This window comes from Vipera ursinii (genome assembly GCF_947247035.1).
Source record: "Vipera ursinii genome assembly, chromosome: 4".
Classification (NCBI taxonomy): Eukaryota; Metazoa; Chordata; class Lepidosauria; order Squamata; family Viperidae; genus Vipera; species Vipera ursinii.
In genome coordinates, this window is record NC_139514.1 from 93,169,211 (window position 1) to 93,179,157 (window position 9,947).

Here is a 9,947-nt window from a genome sequence, read left to right on the forward strand (position 1 = left end):
CCAGGCTGCAACTGTCACAAGTGTGAAAACTGGTCATAAGTCACTTTTTTCAGGGCTGTTGTAACTTCCATCACTAAATGAACTGTTGTAAGTCGAGGACTATACCTGTACCTGAATGCATACTTTGGTTATGGGGCAAATGCAGCCATGCATTTTGCCTTTCTCCTATACCAGGGGTCGGCAACGTCGGCTCTTTTATGACTCGTGGACTTCAACTCCCAGAATTCCTGAGCCAGCATAGCTGGCTCAGGAATTCTGGGAGTTGAAGTCCACGAGTCATAAAAGAGCCGAGGTTGCCTACCCCTGTCCTATACTATTGTTGTAATTGTTATTATATTTGAAACGAACTAGGGTTCCTGCTTCTAAGTTCCGCTTCGCTCAGGGGTTCTGTCCCTATTTGGCAGCGCTCATAAACCTCCCTCGCCGGAACTTGAACGGAGTCGGGTTTTTCCGTAACACATCGTGAGCCGCGAAATCACTCGAGTGTCTTCGTCGTGGCCACCCTTTCCCCCCCCCCTCCGTTTAGCATATTCCCGCGCACATTCGGCGATTTCCGGAAAGCCCCGTATCATCTCCTCTTCGGACATTTCCGTAGAGGATTGCGGCGCTTTCCCTTTCTTAGACGCGCCGGTGAGGTGCATTGTGGGAGATCGCAGTGGATCCTGGGGCGGAGGAAGGAGGAGAATCCCCCGTCTTAGAGTTGGGCCGCCGCCGCCATCTTGTCTTACTGTCGCCGCCGGGCCTTGGGCCTGCTGTGCGAAGGAGCCCGCGAGGTGGACGTGGTGCACCCGGCGGCCCCGCGTGGGATCCTGGAGGTCCCTTTGGGGCCGCGCTGAGGACCGCCACACCGGCGTTTGCCGAGGCGCTCGGGATGGGCCGCTCCCGCTCGCGGAGTTCGTCCCACTCCAAGCGCGTCAAGAGCTCCAAGCACAACAAGAAGAACCGGAGCCGATCTCGGTCCCGTTCGCGGGAGAAGGAGCGGGCTCGCAAGCGCTCCAAGTCGCGGGAGGGCAAACGGAGTCGCCGGCGGGAGTCCCGCTCCAGGTCCCGCTCCAACACTGCGCCCTCCCGCCGCGAGCGAGATCGCGACCGGGACCGCGCCTCCTCCCCGCCCGACCGCATCGACATCTTCGGCCGGACGGTCAGCAAGCGAAGCAGCCTCGATGAGAAGCAGAAGCGGGAGGAGGAGGAAAAAAAGGCCGAATTCGAGCGGCAGCGGAAAATGTAAGCGGGGCGGAGGCGGGGTGGCTCCTTCTCCGTCGGGATGGGCGGGCGGCAATTTCTGAAGGTTTTGCGGGAGGCAGCTGAACGATGCAGAAAGTCAGCATGCACACCCGCTGTTAAACGGTGGGAACTGCTGGATTAGGCCTGGGGTGCTGGCTAGCAAATTTGAAGGCATAGTTGCAACTGCCAGAAAAGGTAAGTGGGGAGGAATGAAAGGAGCCGGTTGGACCTGGTGATTGTTTGGATGGGCGACCACAAGGAGATCAACAAAGCTGTGGATTGGAAGAATGTCTTCCTAGGAGAGAATGTCAAACCATACTTCCATATTACTGCCTGGAAAAAAACCTTGGGTCTTATTTGAATACTCATCAGAAACTGAATTTGACTAAAGAATATTGTTACTTTTTTATTACTTCTTGGTACAAGATCATTTAAGAATAAATTAATATCAAAATATCCTCAGGACAATTCTTAGGTATTTTGACCTGTCTTCTCCCTTTTTCTGAGAGCAATAATCAGTTTTCTAACTGCAAGCTTTGCAGTTCCTTTTTTAAAAAACATGATTCTGATACTTTCGTACTACAGTAAATTTTATTTGGGCACCATGCTAAATGTATTAGTAAAGAACTGGGGGGAGGGGCCGGAAATAGGCTGGCTATATTCAACAAGAGATAGCATGATCGTTTCAATTTACGTTTTCAATCTGCTATTAAGATTAGCATTATAAAAAGGAAATTTCATTTTCATTTTATTTTATTTCATTTATTTTATTTTATGTGTATGCTGCCATAGTCTTGAATACTAACATACATTTTCCCCAGCTCACTCTTTGTTTTTCATAATCAATTTTGATACTTAGGGAAGTGCACTGGTAATTTTTGTAAAATAGCATTTTCTAATTCCTAATAAAACCTGCTGAGCAGCTTCCATGAATACATTCCAGTGTTCTCTTATTGCTAAATAAATAAATAAGTGTAGTCTGAGCTGTTGTGATGAATGCATCTGTTTTTTTAACTTAGTGTAGAAAGGCAAGTTTCCTCTGTGTAAACAGTTATGTTGTTTTAGATTATATTTATAATAATGGTTTGTCAGATTCATTTTGACAGAAGGCCTACAGTCTTGTGATTTGTGTAACGTTGCTGTGGGAAGTGCAACGCTTGCATTAAAATGTCAGTTTCTATCATAACAATGAGAAGTTTGCACCCTGATTCAAACTGAAATGTGGAATGTCACAGGGTTTGAAATGGCCTGTTGATACTAAGTCATTAAAATTTTGAGTATTTAACTAGACATCACTGGTAACAAAAGTTGATAAGCATTTTGATACTGTCAAAATCAGTGTCTGAACATTTGAGATTACAGAGTCAGTTGGTTAAAACAAGGTTAAATTTCAGAAAGGTTGAAGGAAAGCAATTGATGCTTAAAAGATAGATGGGCAACAACGTTACTAGAGTACCTGCTTTGCTTTTTATCAAAATGAATGCAATTCTATTTTTACAAAGTATTATTTACCTGGGTAATCTATAGAGGAGAATATTTGTACTCAGGGTTCAAATGAGAGTCCTTGGTGCTTTCTGACTTTGGTTGTTTTCTTGCAGACGTTTCATTACCCAAACTAGGTAACATCAGTGCTAGTAGGGAGTGGGATAAAAGAGCACCAGGGTGCCCTATCTGGATATTTAATTTGCTTCATTAAAATCTGAGGAATTTATGCTCCAGTCTAAATTTTGCTTTTATGACATGGTAAAAATTAGGAATATAAATTACATCAGTAAAATATTCCTGTCTATAGCATCTACTATGTGTTCAAAAGAATTTATTCTAATATATAGCAATGTTAACAAAAGACATAAATTGCTGGTCTGGCTTATGATGGGTTGATTGTTTTATTCAAGATTTTTAAAAAACATTTTAATTAATGTTTGCATTATATATGCATTTTGTCCAGCTGAATAATTGATAACTACCTTATTGTTTGATAATAATGCTTTGACAACACATTTCACTGCTTGAATGAGTTCTCTGATGAATTGTCATGAAGCACTAGATTTTAAAATTTGAGTTCTATATTATAACCCAGGAGATTTATCTCTGTGAAATCTATTCTTCCATTCCATTATTCTTGCATTAGGCCTCTGAAGACTGCATATTTTTGGTATTATAAAATATCCATCATGCTCTTTTGGCTTTGATAAATTTTAACAATAAATATGCTTATAAATTGTAAGGTGCTTGGTCCATCTAAAGATTTATGCAATTGCATTTGGAAAGCAATGCTTTGAATCTCATATTTCTCCTATAAATATTTTCATTCTAAAATTATTCCCTATTTTTTTCTTGTATAAACACTCAACGTTTGCATATTATAGTGTGTAAGCATGATGTATGCAACAGGCTAGAAGTGTGTTGTAGAATTTAATTTTCTTGACATTTGAAACTGTATATTTCTGTCCCTGCAGTCGGCAACAAGAAATAGAAGAGAAACTTATTGAAGAAGAGACCGCCAGAAGAGTGGAGGAGCTTGTAGCAAAGCGAGTGGAGGAAGAACTGGAGAAGCGGAAAGATGAAATTGAGCGGGAAGTTCTCCGCAGGGTGGAGGAAGCTAAGCGCATCATGGAAAAACAGTTGCTCGAAGAACTCGAGCGACAGCGACAAGCTGAACTTGCTGCACAAAAGGCCAGAGAGGTAACGCTCGGTCGTTTGGAAAGTAGAGACAGTCCATGGCAAAACTTTCAGTGTTGGGTTGTGCCTCCTGTTACGTTGAGAAGGAGATGGAATACAGCAAATCTAATTCCTTTCTTGTGTAAACTTGCATTGCTGCGAAACCTAATTTCTAACTTATTCAGAGGAGCTAACTGATGCCTCAAACATTCTTCCAAAACCTGTGAAAGGATACTTGAATTTTAATGGAACCGGCCTACTTATTTGAGACTTGTTTGAAACTTTTGCCATGGCTGCAGGATATATCCACAGTTCTTTCTTAACTGGGGGAATGGGTTGAACAATCTGTGACTATGTATCCTTCATTTGTTTTGTTTTATTTAGACTGTAAGAGGCTTTATGCCTTCAGTCAGCAAGAAAAAAAATTAACAGCAGGGTCCATCATTGAGCTGCAATGCCTTATCTTAAAGAAAAGAGTTTTTCTTGTTTTTCCTCTAAGGCAGTCATGCATTCCTCTTGACTACACAGTGGAGTAACTCTGGAAATGTGGTCTCATTTACTTTCACAAATTCGTGAGATCCATTTTTTTTACCAGTGCTACTAACAACTCCTTCTTTTTCTCTAGACTAGAGAGTTGTAAAAGAGCAGGTTGTCCTTGTCTGAAGTTGAGCTAAACATGTGACTTCTTCTGTCAGCAGCTGGAGCAGAAGCTGAAAATGTCTTTCTGTGAGACAGTAATTTGCTACTGGAGGTTTTAATGCTTGTCAGCACTAATCACTCCAGGATCCCCAAATTTTTAAAGTTCTTTTTAAACTTTCTTAAAAGTAGTGCTGAGTTAGACAACACTCTCCCTACTTTCCTGCATTATGATTTGATTAGTTGCTTTTAATCAATTTAGTTGATAATAGGAAATACCTTTTAATAAGATACTTTTTAATATAATACAATATATTTAATTTTTTTTAAAAAAAATGCATGTGATGGAAATTCATTTTAATTCTACAAATCAAGAGTTTAACTTTACATAAATGCTGAATTATAAAAGATTACAAATCTTTTTGAAAATCTATAATGGATTTTGGCTGAAATCATGGTCCCTCACCATTCTAAGAGCAGATTAAATAGTAGTCACTGAGTGATCACATTAGGACTTTTACTGTGGAGCATAACCGTGAATTCCTGGAGTGAAGGGTGCAAACCTGTAGCTGGTTACTAGACATAGCAAGAAATATTTCTTCAAATACTTGCTTTGTTCTTATTAAACTATATTTTTGTGCAGACCTCAGGCTGTTTACAAAAACTGCCAAATATAAAATAACCTGAATATTTATTATGTTATTGAAATTACTCTTGCAATCTTTTTGCTTATGAGTTGCATAACAAAGTTTCTTTAAACTTTTATAAAAAGAAACCTAGATTTGATTTCTATATCATACTTTCAATGGATTCCTGAATACCAGTTTAAATGGTATAAGGACAGTTTAATACTGTCTTCAAACTTGTCACACTATAGGATGTTCAGTCCATTTGCCCACAAACGAAGCCCATAGTTCTACAGAATATGGATTACCATTTGTACTTTTTGCTAACAGTAAATGTATTTTTTCTTATTAATTGTTTGCTTAGGAATGTTTTACATATTTTTTGTTCCTTCTTACCGTAAACATCTGCATTCTTCAGCTCAGCCTTCCTTGTATGTTGTTTCTTTATAAATGGTTGAGCTGCTGATGCAGGCATTGCCAAGCTAACAGTACAAATCATTTTAAAGAGGAAGCTGGCGCGTATGGCAGCCGAGGAGCACACTCTGCAGGACACTGGACAAGACAGTAAATATTCAACTTTTAATGCTGATTAAAGGAGTATAGGTAAAGAATGCGTAGGTATACATAATTGGTGAGACAAACTATTCACTTTACTTATATTTTATATATTACTCTTTTAATTTGGTAAATGCTATCCAGTTTTGTAGTTGTCCTTGTTGATTTGTGTGATATTAAAATGCTAGTAATAATTGGCTAGGATTCTCTGATTATGGAGGGTTTAGTTGTTTGCTGTTTGGATTGGGAGGGATGATTTAAATTTAGAGCTAGAGACCAATTTTAGTGGTTGCACAGTTTGCTGTTTGAAAGACAAGAGGATGGCTATAAAGCTGTCCCTGTTAAGTCAGTGCACAGAAGGAATTTCTAGGAAGACTAGTGCAGATGGCTAAGTGAGTATTTTACTTTTCTAACATCTTACCCTATCCTCCCGTTTAGGAGGAAGAGCGTGCAAAGCGTGAGGAACTTGAACGAATACTAGAAGAGAATAACAGAAAAATTGCAGAAGCACAAGCTAAATTGGTAAGTAAATTTTACTATAACTGAGAGGAAAAAGCAGTAAATCCTGGGGGGGGGTGTCAGGTAGGATTACTGAACATAAATTACAGGTTAAGATTTGCATAATGTCTCAGATTCTTAGGCCCATAATTTGATTGAAAAATGTATATCTTTTTGTTAGGAGGTAGTCATAATCTTTCTTCTTACTCCCTGAAATCTGGTCTAGAAATATTGGGGAAGCCAACCACTGTACTGGTAGTCTAAATTTATCACCAGTTACAATGCACCCTTCCCCAGAATATCTTACAACCTAGATTTGCACTTCTGATGGTGTGTCTTCCCCCTGGTTACATGGTTGTATTTTGGATGTTAGGCAACTGGCCCACATTTATGGCTCATATGGCCATGATTTAGGACTTTTTTTGCCAGAAACTGACATTTCCAGCAGAAATTGCTCACTGGGGACAACGGGTTCACTTAATGACAGCTAAAACAATGTGATAAAATTGGGTTGGTCATGTGTGCCTTGACTTAATGACTGTCATGCCACACTATGAAAATTCTGAGCTTTGTTACAATCATAAGTCAAGGACCACCTATACCAGGGGTCAGCAACCTGAAACAGTGAAAGAGCCACTCGGAACCGGTTCCCTCACAAAAGGAAAAACTGGGAGCCGCAAAAAATGTGTGCGCATGTGTGCATGCGCAGAACAGGGTTTGACTGAAGAGTGGAGCCAAGGCGAGATATGCACCTACCTTGCATATTTGAATTGATTGTTTGAACTTTTTTAGTCCCACTTTTTTTTTGGGACTGCACATGGCACAGGACTGGGAGCCGCGGGTTGCAGACTTGTGACCTATACAGACGTAAAAGTGGTCAACCTGAGATATTGCCAAGCCCCAAGCTTTCGTATTGACCCCTTAAATCTATAAATGTTATCAAATTGTTAATATAATAACAGAATATTATTAAATATGGGATTTGAGAATGCTTGCATGGTTTTTAAATTTAATATCATTAAATGAAAATGAATTCAAATTTTGTTCTAGTCTCACCCAGTGTTTCTTAAAATCAGAATCTTGTGCAGTGTTTGAAACGCAAAAGATTTTGCAGCTCTGTATTTATGGATATTTTTCGCCACTGTTACAAAAAAAATTGCCATGGTCAAAACATGACTGCAATATTGGATTCACTTTTCTCCTTCCCTGTGGCTTCTTCTTGGAAACCCTATTTCCAGGCTATTTTTTACAGAAGCTGTAAAACCTGAAAGACAGTTAATAAAGTAATTCTTAACTTTCATGCTAGAATTCTTAAGTCCTAGTCTTTAATTTGGATTGGCAACTGTATCTCAGATCAGATTATACTTGACTCTGTGGGTTGAATTCATAAATTAGGGATATAGGAGAGATTCTCCAATGTACAAATTAATTCTAGATGAATTGGTTAAAGCTGATCTTTTAACATCATTGTGGCCCTACATCATTTTAGATAGCAATCTGTTCCTGGTGATTTTAAGCCTCAAGCATCTTGGGTCAACATTTCTCAGCTACTTTTGATCCTATAGCTCTAAATAGTTTTCCTAACTTTCTATTGAAACTATTTAATCTCTCTCAGCCTCTTTGTTTTGATTCTTGTTTTTATTCTGTGTCCTGTAAATCATCACTTCAAGTATTTTTTAATGAAATTGTGATAGGAAACAATATGAAAATGGCTTATTTTCTTTCAGTGTTGCATGGATTTACACTTGTTTCCCCTAATGCTAAAGAATGGAATAGCTGTCAGCTCTTCTCAACAAAGATATGCTAGTACCATATATGTAATGTTACATAAGGTGTATAAAATGTAATCTAAACTGTTGTTTTCTGCTTACAGGCTGAAGAACAATTGAAAATTGTTGAAGAACAAAGAAAAATTCACGAAGAGAGGATGAAATTAGAACAAGAAAGACAACGTCAACAAAAGGAAGAACAAAAAATGATCCTAGGCAAGGGAAAAACTAGGCCAAAACTGTCCTTCTCACTAAAGACTCAGGATTAAATTTCAGCTCCGAACTCTTAATGAAAATTGGGAAAAAAATCTTTGTATAGTAGCTTCATGTTGAAGTGGTTTTTTTTTATTTTCTTTGGTTATTTTTTTTTCTTTTTGGACATCTGAAAAGTTAGCTTGTTCTAATAGGGGCTGTGCTCTGCATCTCTTATTTTAACGTCTGTTAAGTTAAATCCTTATCAGATCATTGTCTTAAAGAATAAATTTATTCTTATCTGTTTTGATTCTGTGATAAAGTGGTTTGATGCAGATCAGGTCACTTTATAAATTATGTATGGTCTGATAAGGTTTTTACTACCCGCTGATCTCAGAGATATACTCTGATGCTAACTATTAAAGCTGGTTTTATTTTGCTGACTTTAAAAAAAGTTTGGCAAATATATTGGTAAATTCCCACAGTGTACTGGATCCTCAATGGTTTGTTATACCAGTGTCTTTTGATACTACTCCACTATTGTGCTTGATGTTCCTGATACAGGTAAGGAAAAAGTTGGTCAGTGTTGCTGGAGATGTGTAAAGGGAGTTCAGTATTGTCTCTACTAGAATTGTTTTTATTCCACTGATAAAACTCAACCAGCATTCCCAATTGTGTAAATAAACCAATTTGCTGAATAAAATGAAATCTTAAATTCATGTGTTTTAAGTAAATTTTTTAGTGCATGTATATTTTATGCTAATAAAACTTATTTTCCCCAAATCAGGCACACATTGGAATTAAGTTCACCAACATTTTTCATACAGAGCCAAGATTGCACTACAGGTTGAAATTATTGTCCTGTTAAGTGGCTCTTGCTGGCTTAATGATGGTTTTTACACTGATGGGGTACTTGTTTCAACTGTGGATTTGCTGTCATTTTGGCAAGGATCTTGATAGTTAGATCTTATTTCCTTACATAATAAAATTGTGGACTTGATACTCGACTCAGTTTCAAAACTAATTGCCATGGAGCATTATGGAGTTCTGTTTGAGGACAGCTTTGGTCTAGGTTTCAGATCCCCAGCCTGAACATGATAGGCAAGTAAAACTGGCCACATAGTTTAAAACACGGGTGTCAAACTTGCTGTGTCACGTCACATGCCGTGATGTATCACAACTTTTTTTGCATTGCTGGAGCTGGGGTGGGCGCGGCTTCCGCATGATGCAACCAGCCCATGGGCCGGCAGTTTGACATCCCTGGATTAAAACAATCTATTAAGTGTATTCCATTTTTTATAGTCCTGTAACCCATTAATTCGGCATTGTGTTCCTGAAAATATTCACAAGCGCTTTTGGGCATAACTGTTCATTACAGTAATTTTGTAACTTTTTTTTGCCAATGTTGTAAGATTAAATGAAGATTAAGTTTGCAAGTAATTGCTAGTCCTTCTAGATGCAACACTTGCAACCTTCTTGTTTTTGGCAGTTCCCTGAATTCTTTTTTACATGTAGGTTGAACCTTGTCATGTACTATTTCTTCTAGAATTGCAGCATCCTTAGTTAATGTTCTTATTCCAGTCTTTAAATCAAAATTATCAACAACAATGGTACCCATTTAGTTTTGTTCTTATGTAACATCAATTGTATCAAGTTTCCAGTATGTGGCACACATTGAGCAGACTCCTGTTTTGCTTGCACAAAGTACGGAATGATAGATCATGAAGTATACAGTCGAACAATCGGTATCTCTGAGAATGTTTTTAATAAATTAATATTGCTGTGA

General features: G+C 38.5%; 1 protein-coding gene across 2 annotated transcripts; it reads left to right on the forward strand.

The window, feature by feature from the left end:
• Window positions 1-646: 646 nt before the first annotated feature.
• ARGLU1 (arginine and glutamate rich 1) lies at window positions 647-9,947 on the forward strand. Of its 2 annotated transcripts, none has more exons than XR_014492535.1 (4): window positions 647-1,224; window positions 3,684-3,909; window positions 5,654-6,224; window positions 8,074-8,238. XR_014492535.1 is itself a non-coding variant. In XM_083362730.1 (4 exons), exons 1-4 carry the CDS (start codon window positions 872-874, stop codon window positions 8,236-8,238), a joined length of 828 nt encoding a protein of 275 aa, XP_083218856.1. In that variant the 5' UTR covers window positions 660-871; the 3' UTR covers window positions 8,239-9,947. The 2 variants fall into 2 exon arrangements, 1 of the variants encoding a protein (XP_083218856.1); XM_083362730.1 differs by having other exon boundaries at window positions 660-1,224; window positions 6,141-6,224; window positions 8,074-9,947.

Coding starts and splice junctions, on each gene's coding strand:
- ARGLU1 (XM_083362730.1), top strand. CDS start 872: ATGGGCCGCTCCCGCTCGCGGAGTTCGTCCCACTCCAAGCGCGTCAAG. Junction 1,225..3,683: donor TTCGAGCGGCAGCGGAAAAT/GTAAGCGGGGCG, acceptor CTGTCCCTGCAG/TCGGCAACAAGAAATAGAAG. Junction 6,225..8,073: donor CAGAAGCACAAGCTAAATTG/GTAAGTAAATTT, acceptor TTCTGCTTACAG/GCTGAAGAACAATTGAAAAT.